Below are 17,233 nucleotides of genomic sequence, written 5' to 3' on the forward strand. Positions count from 1 at the left end.
ATTGGGTGCCACTTCTATGGTAGTGAGAGTTCCTCGCTGTTCTTTCCCTAGACCCTTGATGGGCAAATCCCCGATCAAGCATCTGAGTACTGACTAAACCATTAGGACTGACAAGCAACACTCCCATATTTTTCAAAACATCTCTATCTCACAAATTAATTGGCCATCCAGGGAGCACATGAGGCTTAAAAAATCCAGAATGACCCTCTTAATCTTCCCAATGTAGAAAACTAGAACTTTGTTGAGGGCTTTCCATCTTTCATACAAGTAAATATCACAGAACAGAAAACAACCAGTCTGCACTAAAATATTCATTTCCATTGAATTACTTATAAGTATTTCTTTAAATGTAGCTTTTTCCCAACAAAATGTAATAACTACAAAACATTTTTCACCCTATTCTTTCCACTTACTAAATCTTAGAGATCCTTTCACATCAGAACACACTACATCCTTTTTAAAAATAATATATGGATAGTTCTATTTAATCAGTCTGCTATAACTGACCATTTAGGTTGTCGCCTGTTTTCATTGACCTAATCAGTGTTGATGTTTACTTTTAAAAATAAAACAATCAGACTTAGTAAAGGAAACTCAGTTTCATTATAACTTGTTTCATATGTAAGAACACAATTTGTTTCTAGAGTGAAACACATTTAAAAGGATCAATGTTTAGTTGTATATAAGATGGGTTATTTTTATTGGCTTTGAAGAGATAAAGTACTTATTTTACCTGTGAAACATAAAATGCATTCCCTTTATTTTGGTTTCTTAGGCTAGCAAACTTGAGGGCAAAAAGTCCAAACTGAAATATCACTGCCAAACCAGTTCACTAAATCCAGCTACAGGTGATGGAGAAGGTTTTGACTGATGTGCATTCGTCTGTGGGTTTCTACCATGAAGTCTCTGATGAGGCAGCAAGGCAAAAAAGTTAAATCTTTCTCCCATCTTCTTAGGATTCATTAACATATCATACCCCTCAAGTAACTGCTGCCTCAAGGATGGCTCAGTTGATTTACCTAAAAGAACCTGAAAAGAGAAAGTGTCTTAGTAAAAATAACCAGAAGAAAAAATGATTTCTAGTTCTTAGCAGTAATACTAGTGACTATTAGCTAGTCAGTAAAGCAGTGCTTAAAATGTGATTTCTCATCACCTGCCTCAAAGTTATAGGATACTTATTAAAAACAGGTTGCTGTGACACAATCCTGTAAATTTATGTTTGACAAGTATTCCCAGGTGGCGTGATCAACACTGAAGGGTGAAAATGTCCTCAGAACAGTTATAAAATTCATATCCATAACTGTGGTCAAGTTTTCTTAATGTACATGAATGCTATTTGAAAATCTTAACGCTACCTCAGATGGCGAGACATGAAACTTAGGCTGCTCCACCCTGCCATCTGGTGGAGCATCTGATTAAACTAAATCCTACATTTGTGAAAAGACTGGACCAGCAGGGTTCTGGTTAACTACAAGAACATTAAGGCCAGCTAAACTTATTATTTATAATATCTGTTGGAAATACTGTGAAATTAAAATATTTAGTGATAGGGAAATAAACTTACCTTCAGCCGGACATCAATGCCCATATTTTTTAAAAATGTCTGTTGTTTTATTGGACCCAGAGAAGCCACTCTGCCCTGTGCCATTCTGCGCAAGTAACTGAAGTCCACATCGGCTGTTAGGTCGGCTGTTCCTGGGGCAATTAAGACATCATGAAGCTTGTGGCCACAAAACCCCTTGAACATAATTTTTAAAGTAAGTGATGAGTTTTTATCCTTTATGCTGTTATCAAGATTAAAGAAATGCTACCATTTTAGTATATTTTGTATAACAACTGTTAAAAAAGGAAAAGGTTGCCTGACCAGGCAGTGGCGCAGTGGATACAGCCTCGGACTGGGATGCCGAGGACCCAGGTTCGAGACCCCGAGGTCACCAGCTTGAGCACGGGTTCATCTGGTTTGAGCAAAGCTCACCAGCTTGGACCCAAGGTCGCTGGCTCCAGCAAGGGGTTACTTGGTCTGCTGAAGGCCCGCGGTCAAGGCACATATGAGAAAGCAATCAATCAACAACTAAGGTGTTGCAACGCGCAACGAAAAACTAATGATTGATGCTTCTCATCTCTCTGTTCCTGTCTGTCTGTCCCTGTCTATCCCTCTCTCTGACTCTGTCTCTGTAAAAAAAAAAAAAAAAAAAAAGGAAGAGGTTATAAACTCTTAATGCAGTAGCACTCTTTTCTTCAAATGAGATGCTGTGCAGAAAAACTAATACAAAGCACAGTGTTGGAGCGCCTGAACATGGTTTCATTAGTGCCCATGAGCAGAGAGATCTCATCAATTCTCCAGATGAATCCAGGTTTTCAGAACGTAGATGGCGTTGTACAAAGTCTAACCATCTCAGGTGTTTCAGAACCACCTGAGAATATGCTACTGGACTCTACCCAGACCTAGTGATCAGAATCTTGGAGGTAAGGCTAGGAAATCAGCATTTCTAACACATTATCCAGGTTTTTCTTAGCTACAATACAGTTTGAAATTGAGAACCACAGATTTAGAAAATGACCAAAAGCATCTAGTTAAATGTATATATTTCAATTAAAGTACTTTGAACAGAATTGGTCATATTAAAAATACTATACTTAAGAACAGATGTATGGCCTGACCTGTGGTGGCACAGTGGATAAAACGTCGACCTGGAAAACGCTGAGGTCACTGGTTCGAAACTTTGGGCTTGCCTGGTCAAGGCACATATGGGAGTTGATGCTTCCAGCTCCTCCCCCCTGTATCTCTCTCTCTCTCTCTGTCTCTCTCTCTCCCTCTCCTCTCTAAAATGAATAAATAAAAAATTAAAAAAAAAACAAAAACAGATGTTTGGAAAGGATAAAAAGTACATCTGGAGGAGAAAAGATGATGTTGAAAATTAGAAAGGAAAAAGTTTGATTATTGTATAGCTAGACCAAATCTGCAAAGAAGTACCAAAATTTTTTTAAATTTTTTAATTTATTCATTTTAGAGAAGAGAGAGAGAGAGAAGAGGGGAGGAGCAGGAAACATCAACTCCCATATGTGCCTTGACCAGGCAAGCCAGGGTTTTGAACTGGCAACCTCAGCGTTCCAGGTCAACGCTCCATCCACTGCGCCACCACAGGTCAGGCCAAGAAGCACCAAATTTTTAAATGAAGGAGGGGTAAAACAGAACATTTTTAAAACTTTAGGAAAACCTTCCCATTTGTATTATTTAGATGCTGACTAGGATCTAGGCAAACCTACGTTCTGCAACTTAAGGAAGAATGTAGACAATTCAGATCCTGTTCAAAGGAAAGCTGGACAGTGGATTTAGGCTTAAGAATAAGCTCTCAAGTTTAGAGTAATTAAAATATGAATTAATATTAATTATAAAATAATGTAATACAACAGTGATAAGCTCTGTGGAAACCAAGAGAAAGATCTTAAGTAATCGTCAAACCTAACAACAGATAACTAAATCATACCAGTTAAATTCTGACCAGTGATGTTTCTGGATTATACATACTCTGAAGGTATCTGTCTTCGTCCCATCGTGACCATAATCAGCAACCAGTGCAGCGCCTCCAGTCAGGGCAATGCGCTGAGAAAGTTCCTGAATGATAACACCAGCATCAGGACACACTTCCACGTGGTCCCTTGTTTCATCGTGCTAGTAAGGAACAGTTGAAAGAAAATACATCATTGAAAACAACTTTCCTTAGGGATTTTCAGGTTTTCTGTATTTTCAGGTTTTTCTACAATGAGCATTTCTTAGATACAATAAATTTGTTCTCAATATGATTATGTTCTCTACACTCAACTTTTCATATGACATCCTTTTTATTACACAAAACTCCTTAGTTCAGGGGTCGGGAACCTTTTTGGCTAAGAGAGCCATGAACGTCACATATTTTAAAATGTAATTCCGTGAGAGCCATACAACGACCCGTGTACGTTATGCATTATCCAATTAAAAATTTGGTGTTGTCCAGGAGGTCAGCTGTGATAGGCTCCAGCCACCCGCAACCATGAACATGAGCGGTAGGAAATGAATTGATTGTAGTACATGAGAATGTTTTATATTTTAACGTTATTATTTTATTAAAGATTTGTCTGCGAGCCAGATGCAGCCATCAAAAGAGCCACATCTGGCTCGCAAGCCATAGGTTCCCGACCCCTGCCTTAGTTCTTTGATGCCATGCACTAAGTATACAAAGACATTCCCATTTTAATACTTTTTTGAAAGGCATATGACCTCCCAACCCCTCAGGTGGCCAAGCACATTATCATTTTAGTTATGGCATTATTAATTCTGTGTCATAATCCATGTAAATACATTCCACTTGGTTAAAGCACAGGAAAGGAGCTTTTGTTTGCTTAGAAGAGGGCCTGCCACATAATGGGCACTCAAAAAAATGATGCTGAGCCCTGGCCAGTTGGCTCAGTGGTAGAGCGTCGGCCTGGCGTGCAGGAGTCCTGGGTTCGATTCCCAGACAGGGCACATAGAAGCGCCCATCTGCTTCTCCACCCCTCCCCCTCTCCTTCCTCTCTGTTTCTCTCTTCCCCTCCCACAGCCAAGGCTCCATTGGAGCAAAGTTGGCCCGGGCACTGAGGATGGCTCTGTGGCCTCTGCCTCAGGTGCTAGAATGGCTCTGATTGCGGCAGAGCGATGCCCCAAGATGGGCAGAGCATCGCCCCCTGGTGGGCATGCTGGGTGGATCCCGGTCGGGCGCATACGGGAGTCTGACTGCCTCCCCGCTTCGGAAAAATACAAAAAAAAAAAAAAAATGATGCTGAATGAACAAATAATATAAATCTGATTAAAAAAACAGACCATATTATACAAGTATATTATGATGCCTTCTGCTAGGGATAAAAGGGTCCTAATGATATGCTCTGTATCTAGAAACACTTGGTTATGAACCAGTGCCAATGTACCTGAGGCCTTTATATCCCAAAGTATTAACTAAGTATTAACAAAGTATTAACTAAGGGTCATCAATAAGTGCATATTAGCTTAAAAAATGGTAATATGAATACTTGTCAACTTGACTAGTATATATGAAATTTCACTGATTCCTGAGATAATGGAAATTTATTTTTCTTCATTAGTAAAATGTATGGTAACCCTTGCCACCACCTACCAACCTATTAAAAATGAAGTACTGATCTGCCCCGATGTGTCTGCCCAGAATGGCACAGGTCTGACAGGTACAAAGACAGACAGCGTCTGAGTCTCAGCTCTTCCTACTGCTTACTAGAGACGAGTTACTTAACCTTTCAGAGTCCGCTTCCTCAGTGTGTATATACTAGGTTTGTTATGAGGATTAAATCAAATAAACCACTTAGCACCCAAGGCTACCTTTTCTCTTTTTCTTTGATATCTTTTCTTGTCTATTTAAGTTTCTTCTTTTGTTTTGCCCCCCCCCCCAGTACCATTAAATAAGTTATTGTAGTTTACTTATAAAACCCATTAGGTCAGCTACTTCAGGCATAAGCTGACGATCTCAGTGTACCATGATGACATTCTCTATCTTCCAGATGACAGAGTCTAATACCATTTGCCCCATTCACCTGAGGGAAAAAATCAGCACTTCCTCCTTATAAGTGACTACTACGCAAGTCAAGAACTAAAAATAATCACATATCCCAGGGCCAGCGGTTTAGTTCTTGGTAGCTTTATGAATTTGCTTCTTCTCACTCAGGTAAATTAAATAGCCAGAATATGAAAAACTATAAATTGTTCACAAGCACTTAGGCTGATATTTTAACTTACTAATGCTCTGCAAAGAAAACTTAATTCATAAATACATGTTTAAAAGCTCCTGGGGCTTTTGCCTGACCAGATGGTGGCGCAGTGGATAGAGCGTTGGACTGGGATGCGGAAGGTCCCAGGTTCAAGACCCCGAGGTCGCCAGCTTGAGCGCGGGCTCATCTGGTGTGAGCAAAAAGCTCACCAGCTTGGACCCAAGGTCGCTGACTCGAGCAAGGGGTTACTCAGTCCGCTGAAGGCCCATGTTCAAGGCACATATGAGAAAGCAATCAATGAACAACTAAGGTGTTGCAACGAAAAACTGATGATTGATGCTTCTCATCTCTTTCTGTTTCTGTCTGTCTGTCCCTGTCTATCCCTCTCTCTGACTCTCGCTCTGTCTCTGAAATTAAAAAAAAAAAAAAAAAAAAGCTCCTGGGCTTTTAAAACTGGTATCTTCTCAGTTTTAAAAGCCCAGGATGTTCTTATTTATGGTCCAAAAAGTAGAAATCTCTTTCCTGAACTGGAAAAACAGGAATAAAACAGTAATCTAGAGCCCAAACATTCCTAAGAAGTACAGGACTTATTGAACCTTTAAGCATAATCCCAAAATGGGCTCTTGTGAATATTCCTTGGAGTCAAGAGAAAATAGTAGCAAAATACCATTCTCACAGTCTAAAATCAAATTGAGATTTGGATGGGAGCAGAGAAAAAAGGCAGCTCTGCCTAGTAATAGAGTTGTTCTGGGGATTAGTGAGAAAATACAGAGTAATACAAACAAAGTACTCAATAAATACCATTGTTACTTTACTATATATATTGTACTACATTGTTTTCAGACATCAAACCCTGTCAAGAGACAGTACTGTCAACATTTGCTAGGTAGACAAAGGGACTAGATAAGTAAGCGCTTACGAAGTTTCTCTCTTAATACATAACCGTATGGTCACATAGCTAAGAAACTATTTTAACCCACTCTCCGTGTCACTCTAGATCCTCTGCACTTTTCACTAGTAATGAAAAGCACCACACATGTTGCAAGCAACTCCTTCCCCCCAGAAAGGAACTCTAAAATGCTAACTCTGAAAATAAGACTTGGTTGGTAATAAATTAAGAAGAAAAAACTTATTCCTACTTGTATGAAGGCTTCTGCTGGGGTGGCACAAGGCGCCAAAACAAACCTCAGTTTATCAGAAACTTGTGGATCAATATCAATGAAGACTTCTCGCCATCCTTGTGGGGTTTTCTAAATATAAAATAACACAAAAAATGTCTGCAAGTTCTCAAAACTAGCTCTAGCAAAATATTAGTTTTCTACTCTTACCAGGTATTAGATAGATAAGTAATATTTACAGAGCAGTTTACTACTTAAAATTATTTAAAGGTTTTACTTCATTTTTTCTAAATAATAGAAATGGACTGACAGACACAAACTTTTAATGTTGTTTAGATAAGAGGTGGAGCTATGAAAGATAAAATAAGCACCATGGAAAGTGTCCCAAAATGGGAAGCAGACTTACAAAGACTAATCAGAAGCTTTTGCTAATAAATTACTACATAATAATACATTTGTACTGCTAGCTTTAGAAGTTATCAGTACACATTACCACCAAATCTTAAATCTCCTCATAGAAAGAGTAAAGACACTTGAATAGCAAGTGAACCTGACTTGAAGGAACCGCTGAGCTAAAGCCACCCCGAGTAAAGACACTCTTAAATCTTTGGAATTTAAAAATATTTGCTAAAATGTAATCTTTGTCCCAGGTTCAATTCCCGGCCAGGGCACATAGGAGAAGCGCCCATCTGCTTCTCCACCCCTCCCCCTCTCCTTCCTCTCTGTCTCTCTCTTCCCCTCCCGCAGCCAAGGCTCCATTGGAGCAAAGATGGCCCGGGCACTGGGGATGGCTCTGTGGCCTCTGCCTCGGCCCTAGAATGGCTCTGATTGTGGCAGAGCGACGCCCCAAGATGGGCAGAGCATCGCCCGCTGGTGGGCATGCCAGGTGGATCCCGGTCGGGTGCATGCGGGAGTCTGTCTGACTGCCTCCCCATTTCCAGCTTCGGAAAAATACAGAAAAAAAAAAAAAAGAAGAAAAGAAAGAAAAATTGTAACTACCATCTTATACTCTTCTGCATCTTTATCTCAGGAGAATTAAGAATTCTTAATGATTATCCTAAGAGAATTAAGAATTCTACCTATTATTTCATTTTTGCTTTTCAACTATTTATACTCATGAAAAATTCCAAATACAGTTAACTTCAACAAGTAATGCTTATATACTGAATAATTAAACTACCGTGTTTCCCCCAAAATAAGAGCATCTTATATTAATTTTTTCTCCTAAAGACGTGCTAGGTCTTATTTTCAGGGGATGTCTTATTTTTCTATGAACAAGAATTCACATATATTGTTGAACAAGAAATCAACATTTATTAATATACTGTAGTCATATCATCATAGACATTAGCATAACCAGTCAAACTCTGAATTCTATCAAGAATTTTTTGTGACTATTTCCATGTACAACAATCTATCCTGTTTCCCCGAAAATAAGATAGTGTCTTATATTAGTTTTTGCTCCTAAAGACGCTCTAGGTCTTATTTTCAGGGGATGTCTTATTTCCGGGGAAAAGATATAAATAGTTATTCTTACACCACAAGGTCCTTTGTTATCCAATTATAAACATGATTTTCCCCCATTGTACCTGAAACTTATGCACAGGAAGGACGTCAAAAAATTCATGTGCAAGATAAAAGCTGTACCCTATTTAAAAGGGGAAGGAAAAAGTTAATGTTTAAGCATTTTTAAGATAATGAATTGGTTCTTTCAAACATTAACAACAACAAGAAAAATGCCAGTTCTTTGTATTTGGAACCTGTGATATGCCTACAATCCTCACTGCCACGAATCATCCCCCTATTCTCAACAAATCCACTCTGCAGAAAGTACAGAGGGTTGTTATCACTGTTCTCATTTTCCACATAGCAGGATCAGAGAGCCAAAATATCTCAATTATCAGTTTAATCTTATATTCATCACTAGGCCTGAAAAATCAGAACTCAAATTGGCTAGCTGAAAGAGGACTTGAATTTCCTAAAATCATCCGAGGCCAGAAACGGCTGAGGTGTCTTGCCCAAGATAACACCACTTTTAAGTTTTAACTGGAGCTCACCGCTGTGACTCCCGAGGAGTGTATTTTGTTGCACTCCTCTGCTTGCCTTGAGGCAAGTACGGGTGTTCAAAAGAGATCATTAAACCCAGCTAACCAGCTTTCTTCAGCCCCTGCTGCCTTTGGCAGCTTCATCGCAGTCATATCAGAGGGGTAGGGAAAAACTAAAAAGTACAACTGATATACATCTACATTGTGGATTTTGTTTGGTTTTGTTCTTGCAAAACCACAAGAAATTCATTGTTCCTTAACATTAGGCAATATTTTTTCCTAATAAATGGTTTTTTAATAGAAAATGTTCACTATTCAAAAGACTTGGCATCACTCAATCTATTTCAGATCCTTCTCAACTTATGTTGGGTTACTTCCTGATAGGAAGTAACCTTATAGGTCAAAAGTGCATTTACTGGCCCTGGCCGGTTGGCTCAGCGGTAGAGCGTCGGCCTAGCGTGCGGAGGACCCGGGTTCGATTCCCGGCCAGGGCACACAGAAGCGCCCATTTGCTTCTCCACCCCTCCGCCGCACTTTCCTCTCTGTCTCTCTCTTCCCCTCCCGCAGCCAAGGCTCCATTGGAGCAAAGATGCCCGGGCGCTGGGGATGGCTCTGTGGCCTCTGCCCCAGGCGCTAGAGTGGCTCTGGTCGCAATATGGCGACGCCCAGGATGGGCAGAGCATCGCCCCCTGGTGGGCAGAGCGTCGCCCCATCCTGGGCGTGCCGGGTGGATCCCGGTCGGGCGCATGCGGGAGTCTGTCTGACTGTCTCTCCCCGTTTCCAGCTTCAGAAAAATGAAAAAAAAAAAAAAAAAATTAAAAAAAAAAAAGTGCATTTACTGCACCTAACCTACCAAACACCATAGCTTAGCCCAGCCCACCTTAAAAATGCTCAGAACACTTACAATAGCCTACAGTTGGACAAACTCATCTCGCAGCTACCACTGCCTGGCACAAGAGTACCATACGGCATAACACTACCCCCAGAAAAGATCACAATTCAAAACTTGGAAGTATAGTTTTTACTTAATGCATGTCACTTTCGCACCATTGTAAAGTTGAAAAATCATAAATCGAACGTTGTTAAGTCGGGACAGTCTGTATAATGCTCTACGAGGTTGTGGTCACCTATCACTACCGAGAGGGGTTGTGACCAAAATTCTCTCATTAATCAATGAAAAATCATTACCTTTTGGCACATCCTGCAGATCTCGGTACCAGGAAACTGGAATCCCAGACTTGGTGACACCTTTCATATAGACCGGGGATCCAGCACTTCGCTCTAACGGGACCTTCTCCTCAGTCAGAGTTAATGCTTGAATCTCACTTAATTTCTGGCTCACCTCTACAAGATGTATTGAAATGTCACAGTTTTTCAGCACAGATCCAAGCTGACTAAATACCTAAACACAAAAAGAAGAAAAAATGGCAAAACACAATGTGTTGGCCCTGGCCGGTTGGCTCAGTGGTAGAGCGTCAGCCTGGCGTGCAGAAGTCCCGGGTTCAATTCCCAGCCAGGGCACACAGGAGAAGCGCCCATCTGCTTCTCCATCCCTCCCCCTCTTCTTCCTCTCTGTCTCTCTCTTCCCTCCCACAGCCGAGGCTCCACTGGAGCAGAGATGGCCCAGGCGCTGGGGATGGCTCCTCGGCCTCTGCCCCAGGGCTAGAGTGGCTCTGGTCGCAACAGAGCGATGGCCCGGAGGGGCAGAGCATCGCCCCCTGGTGGGCAGAGCGTCGCCCCCTGGTGGGCGTGACAGGTGGATCCCGTCGGGTGCATTCGGGAGTCTGTCTGACTGTCTCTCCCCGTTTCCGGCTTCAGAAAAATACAGAGAAAAACAAAACAAAACACAATGTGTTGAGTAAATTTTAAGATTTCTAATCACTGACTTCAATAATTTGCTCATCACAGTACAAGTCATAATTGGTTCTAGAGAAGTCTGTTACTTACAGAAGCCACTCTCCAGCAGTTCAAATTATTAGACAGTCGCTATAAGAAAGGAACAGGGCCCTGGCTGGTTGGCTCAGTGGTAAAGCATCGGCCCAGCGTGTGGAAGTCCCGGGTTCGATTTCCAGCCAGGGCACACAGGAGAAGCGCCTATATGCTTCTCCACCCTTCCCCCTTTCTTTCCTCTCTCTCTCTTCCCCTCCTGCAGCCAAGGCTCCATAGGAGCAAAGTTGGCCCGGGCACTGAGGACAGCTCCATGGCCTCTGCCTCAGGTGCTAGAATGTCTCCAGCTGCAAAAGAGCAACACCCCAGATGGGCAGAGCATCACCCACTGGTGGGCATGCCAAGTGAATCCCGGTAGGCACATGCGGGAGTCTGTCTGACTGCCTCCCTGCTTCTAACTTCGGAAAATTACAAAAACAAAAAACAAGTAAAATTTGGTTTCCTAATGATAAAATTTTAAATTGTGAGTAAAACTGAAAATAAAAGATTTCCCCATCCTAACTAATACTTGGTGTTGTCACTTTCTAAGTTTGCAGGTATAATGGTATCTTGCCGATTTTAACTTCTATTGATGTTTCTTGACTACCAATGAGTCTGAGCATCTTTTGTTTTTATTGGCCATCTGGGTTTTCTGTTTCATGATGGGTCTGTTCACATATTTGGGCTGGTTTTTCTAGTGAGTCATCTGTCACCTTATTGACTTAAAGAACTACTAGTTCTTTATTGGTTTTATGTGTTGCAAATAACTTCTCTAACTTGTGATTTGTCTCACCACTTTTCATGGTTTCTTTGAAAAACAAAAAGTTCCTAGTTTCTTCTTGTGTATGTGTGTGTGTGTGTGTGTGTGTGTGAGAGAGAGAGAGAGAGAGAGAAAGAGAGAGAGAGGATGGGAGGCAGAGACAGACTCCTGCATGTGCAGGGACCAGGATCCAACCAGGATCCACCCGGCAAGCCCACCAGGGGGCAATGCTCTGCCCATCTGGGGCCCTTGCTCCATTGCAACAGGAGCCATTTTTTAGTGCCTCAGGCAGAGGCCATGCAGCCATCCTCAGCACCTCGGGCCAACTCACTCTAATCAAGGCATGGCTGCAGGAGGGAAGGAGAAGAGAGAGAGAGAGAAAGGAGAGGGAGAAGGGTGGAGAAGCAGATGGGCACTTCTCCTGTGTGTCCTGACTGGGAATCAAACCCAGGACATCCACACACCACGCTGACACACTACCACTGAGCCAACTGGCCAGGGCCCAAAAAGTTCCTAGTTTCTTTTTTTTTTTTGTATTGTTCCGAAGCTGGAAATGGGGAGAGATAGTCAGACAGACTCCCGCATGCGCTCAACCAGGATCACCCGGCACGCCCACCAGGGGGCGATGCTCTGCCCTTCCGGGGCGTCGCTCTGTTGTGACCAGAGCCACTCTAGCACCTGGGGCAGAGGCCGAGGAGCCATCCCCAGCGCCCGGGCCATCTTTGCTCCAATGGAGCCCTGGCTGCGGGAGGGGAAGAGAGAGACATAGAGGAAGGAGAGGGGGAGGAGTGGAGAGGCAGATGGTTGCCTCTCCTGTGTGCCCTGGCTGGGAATCGAACCCGGGACCCCTCGCATGCCAGGCCGATGCTCTACCACTGAGCCAACCGGCCAGGGCGCCTAGTTTCTTTAAAGAAGAAAAAGTTCTTAATTTTAATGTAGTGAAAATTATTATTTTCTTTCACAGCTTCTGCTTTATACATAATTTAAAAACTCTTTCCCTACTCAGAAGATGTTCTCCCATTTCATCTTCTAAATGTTTTATAATTTTAGTTTTCACATTCTCCCCCATGCCCATATTTTAACCTTAAAAACAGACAGTAACTAATCACTCACTACATTATTCTGACATATTTTAGCTGAGAAATATGAGATTAAGGAAGTAGGACCAAAAGCCAGGAAAATGAACCAAGTTTGCAAACTCAGTCAAAAGTAGTAACTATACAAACATGAGACTTCAAGACACTTTTATTACCTACCCTCAAAATATCTCCAGCAAGGGTACCCCGCCCAGGGCCCAGCTCCACCAGCTGGAAAGCGGCAGTTTGTCCTGTGGCCATCCATTCGCTCACAAACCAGATCCCTAGCAGCTGTGATGAGCAAAAACCACACGGAAATATTATGAAGTAAAGAAGTATACCATAGTATAAAACACCGCATAAAAATACATACTTTATGTTAGAAGTCAAAATGTTTGCAAACAACCACATGTATTTAATACGTACATGTAGTTTGCATACGAAGGAAACTTCACTGGGACTATGTTACAAAATATATTAGTTTAGGAAGCTTTAATAACTGGAGGAAATAGTTCAAAGGTACCCTCTAGTATACAAGGTCCCATGATACAGATAAGAGAATATCACTTACAGAATGGTACCCATATTTGAAAACAAATAGACATATGAAATATAATTATATAACTATGCCATTTCTTCATATTTATATGATTTCAATACCATAGCCCTTAGAAACAATATACTTTTTTTAGATACTTTTTTTTTCCCCCTGAAGTTGGAAACGGGGAGAGACAGTCAGACAGACTCCCGCATGCGCCCGACCGGGATCCACCCGGCATGCCCACCAGGGGGCAATGCTCTGCCCATCTGGGACGTCACTCTGTTGCGACCAGAGCCATTCTAGCGCCTGAGGCGAGGCCATAGAGCTATCCTCAGCGCCGGGGCCAACTTTTGCTCCAATGGAGCCTTGGTTGCAGGAGGGGAAGAGAGAGACAGAGAGGAAGGAGAGGAGGAGGGGTGGAGAAGCAGATGGGCGCCTCTCCTGTGTGCCCTGGCTGGGAATCGAACCCAGGACTCCTGCACGCCAGGCTGACGCTCTACCACTGAGCCAACCAGCCAGGGCCAGAAACAATATACTTTTTAATACCTACATTCAACTTCCTCTTGTACACTACTTCTTATTTCTAAATTGATCAAAGGTTATTATATGGAAATAAACTAGAATTCCTGCAAAGAATCCAGTTTCTCAAAGGGAGACTTTGACTATAACTATGGCTAAATCACAATTGGGGACTTTAGAGCTCATTTTGATTCCAGTAATTCCTTCTAGGGTGCACTCTCCCTCTCTCCTCACCTTCGTTCTTGTCTTTCTTCCTTCTCCCATTCTCATATTGCATCTGGTTCACCTCTTTACCTCCATATCTCTTCTCCTTCTCTTTCCTTTTGTCCCTCTTAGCTCTACATTCCCTTTTCTACAGTAAAGTATAAACTTTTCAAATGTCGATCATACCATTTTCCTTCCTTTGTTGCCTTTCTGTTCCCTCAATAAATTACTAAAAAATTAAAAATCACAAAAATAAAGCTGTCAAATACTATTATAGAATAAGGCACCTTGACCTGCTTTCAAATGTCTGTTATATTAGTTTCTTTTATAGTTCAGATTGATATTACCTCCCCAAAGATCTGACTTATTTCAGGTGACGTAATGAAATCTCCTTCTTCTCCTAGCATGTCACGGTACACATAATATCCCTAGGTAAAAAGAGAAAACAAGTTAATTTTCAAATAAGACATTTAAAAACATCCTTCCAAAATCTTACATAATGAACACAACAAAAGAAACAATTATGGAATAAGGAAGTTCTCTCTTCTAAATAAGCAAGACAAACAGAGGATCTTTACCTACACTTTAAAAAGTGACAGTAATTTTGCAGAACTGGTAGAAAACCAACTACTACTTGACTTGAAAGGCAGAAGCCACACAATGTCCACCTTTACACTCCACCCCGTCCTTCTGCCCGCTCTCAAAATCCAGCACAATAAGACCCCATCTACCCCTCCAAGCTCTTCCCCCAAATTCTCTCTTTCAAATTAGCCCTGCCTATTTATTGTCCATTGTGTTTTTTGAGCTGGGTGCTGGTTCCATGAAGTTTTCACTCTGTGAGACATCATCAAGCTGTATAATTGTGATTTATGTATTTTTCTATATGACTGTTACAGTTCAATAAATAATGTTTTTTTAATTGGCCCTGCATGTCCACACATTCATGCCACTGAAATACCTTCCCCTTTCCTTCTGCACTTCCTCTTAGCAATCTTATATTCACCACTAAATCTGCTGAAATGCCACCTTCTCTGATCTCCTCCTCCAGCCTTTAAACCTCAAGACTAAATCCAGTGCTTCCTTTTCTGAGCTTATTTATTTATATTCCTGTGTTCTCCACCAGACGGCATAGTTAGTTGAGGAAGAGGACTATGTCTTATTTACCTTCATTTCCCAAGAGTTATTACAGTGCCTAACATTCAAGGAACACTCAAGAATTAACAACTCCCTATGATCCTTGTGCTCCTTCTTTGTAGCACCTTAATCATGGCAGGTGACCTGGGCTCCTGCCCACAGGGGAATTAAATATTACCTCCTCAGCTTCCTGACCCTACTTGGCCTCTACCTGCTCCCATTCTTTCCTCGGGACTCAAAATATGAAATGACTACCCCTTCTGTTCGTACCCAAACCTGAACCTTCCTATGCTTTGGGCTGATCGCAATTCCTCCGCCAGGTCTCCTGGGCCAGGACCTTCGTATCATCTGATCTCCCTTCTCTCACAGCTTCAAATTTCTCCTCAGCATTAGAAGTACAATTAAGTTAAAAAAAAATTTTTTTTCATTCCACACAGCACCCACCCTTTATGTGTTACAAACCCCTCTGTAGTATAGTGAAGCTTGTGGATCCCTTCAGAGAGTATTTTTAAATGCAAAGGGCATAAAATATACAGGATTACCAAAGAAAGCAATTGAAAAATACCTACCAAATGTTTAAAAATAAATTTGTGATACAGTAATATATGCTTCTTCATAAAAACAAAATCAAGCTGAAGATCTAATCAGTAACAGAGTTCTGCAGCGTGGACAGCTCAATGGTATTTTGAGAGTCCTGTGACTGACCACTCAGTCGTGATGTGACAATATCAGTGCTTTCCACTGATGCTAACTAATGTCACAGGTACTGCTAGTACTACTGGTTGTTGCCTATGATCATAGTTAGAGAAATGCTAGATTTCAGATAGAAGTTAATTAACTGCCTTGCCTAAACCTCTGAACAGTGGTCCATTCCCCCACATCCAACAATAGGCCAAATCAACCCCAGAATTCCAGAGCTCATATTTCAACTCAGCAAAAGGTGCAACACTCTAAAATAAAACGACTATACAGGCATTCACCAAGTGGCTTTGTGGAGCAGACAAGGAGATACAGGCCTGAAAGCTGTGACAATGTTTAACCCAAGACCAGTAAAAGACCTAGATCTAATCTCAAAAAGAAAACCCAGAATATGCTTCCAGTACCCGCTGAAGCCTTCCCAATATAAACTTTCCAGGCACTAAATCCACATTTCCAGGGCCTATTTCCACCTCAGAGTCCCTGTAAACTTCAAATTTATATATTGGACTCAACCTCTTATCCTTCCCCTTCCTCCTAAATCAGCCTGCTTTTTCTCCTCCTCCATTCCCTTCTCTCCGAGAAATGATTCCACCATCTACCACCAGCCCACGTGGGAGAGCCATCCTTCCCTCATCTCATAAATCCAGTCGGTTACACAGTCTCCTGAACACCTTTGGAGTCTGTCACCTGTATAATGGCACTGCCGCTGAGTTGATCCAACCTGGACAGCGCCTGGGGAGTGGCTCTTCCCCTGGAAGGCACCCTGGCCGTCTGGGCTGGCGATGCTCGGGCTCCTGTCGACACGCACGCATCCCTCCCGGCTCACTCCTCGCAAAGCCGCTAGAGCGGGCTCCGCCCTCGGGCCCCGACCCATACCTTGGCTGGGTTGGTCAAGACCTCCTTCATGTACTCGGCCACAGTGATGGGACCAGTAGACTTGATTTTGTACATCAAATGCCGCAACATCGGGGTCACAGGGTTGTTTTCTCCAGGCTCCTTCCCGGAGCTGAAGTATTTCCCTTTCCAAAGGCAGGGAATGGCTGCAAGAAACACGTTAAACGGAACCCATTAAAAAGTCTTAGTATTTAAACGTGCACAGCAGGCTGAGCGCTTTCCAAGCGCCTTCGCTGTCCCCTCGCCTCGCCCGAAGCCGGGAAAGCGGACTGCTGCCCGCTATGCGCACGCGCTTTGCCCATGATCTCGCAGCCACATTCTGCCCGAGGCTGGACTCCTCTAGACCCCAGTGCCCCAGGCGCCCTCAGCGGAGCAGCACGCCCCATGCGGTCTCCACGGCAACCGGGGCTCAGGCCTTCTGGACACTCACCCGCTCGCACCGCAGCACACAGCGACCAAGCCCCGGCCTTCGCAAGGACACTCATGCCGAACTTCCCAAGCAGCTGCTAGCCGCCCGGGGGTGGGGATTACGGCCATTTCCTGGAGAGAACACGCCCCCACAGGAA

General features: G+C 42.6%; 1 protein-coding gene across 3 annotated transcripts; it reads right to left on the bottom strand.

The window, feature by feature from the left end:
• Window positions 1-671: 671 nt before the first annotated feature.
• Window positions 672-17,223, bottom strand: NDUFAF7 (NADH:ubiquinone oxidoreductase complex assembly factor 7). 3 transcript variants are annotated; one of them, XM_066378487.1, is made up of 10 exons: window positions 17,098-17,223; window positions 16,650-16,813; window positions 14,288-14,368; window positions 12,857-12,967; window positions 10,103-10,316; window positions 8,459-8,517; window positions 6,891-7,001; window positions 3,530-3,673; window positions 1,565-1,738; window positions 672-1,029 (listed from the first exon to the last, which is right to left on the bottom strand). In XM_066378487.1, exons 1-10 carry the CDS (start codon window positions 17,150-17,152, stop codon window positions 814-816), a joined length of 1,329 nt encoding a protein of 442 aa, XP_066234584.1. In that variant the 5' UTR covers window positions 17,153-17,223; the 3' UTR covers window positions 672-813. The 3 variants fall into 3 exon arrangements, with proteins under 3 accessions (XP_066234584.1, XP_066234585.1, XP_066234587.1); XM_066378488.1 differs by lacking the exon at window positions 12,857-12,967; XM_066378490.1 differs by lacking the exon at window positions 6,891-7,001.
• Between the last annotated feature and the right edge of the window lie 10 nt (window positions 17,224-17,233).

Source organism: Saccopteryx leptura, chromosome 3 (assembly GCF_036850995.1).
Source record: "Saccopteryx leptura isolate mSacLep1 chromosome 3, mSacLep1_pri_phased_curated, whole genome shotgun sequence".
Lineage (NCBI taxonomy): Eukaryota > Metazoa > Chordata > Mammalia > Chiroptera > Emballonuridae > Saccopteryx > Saccopteryx leptura.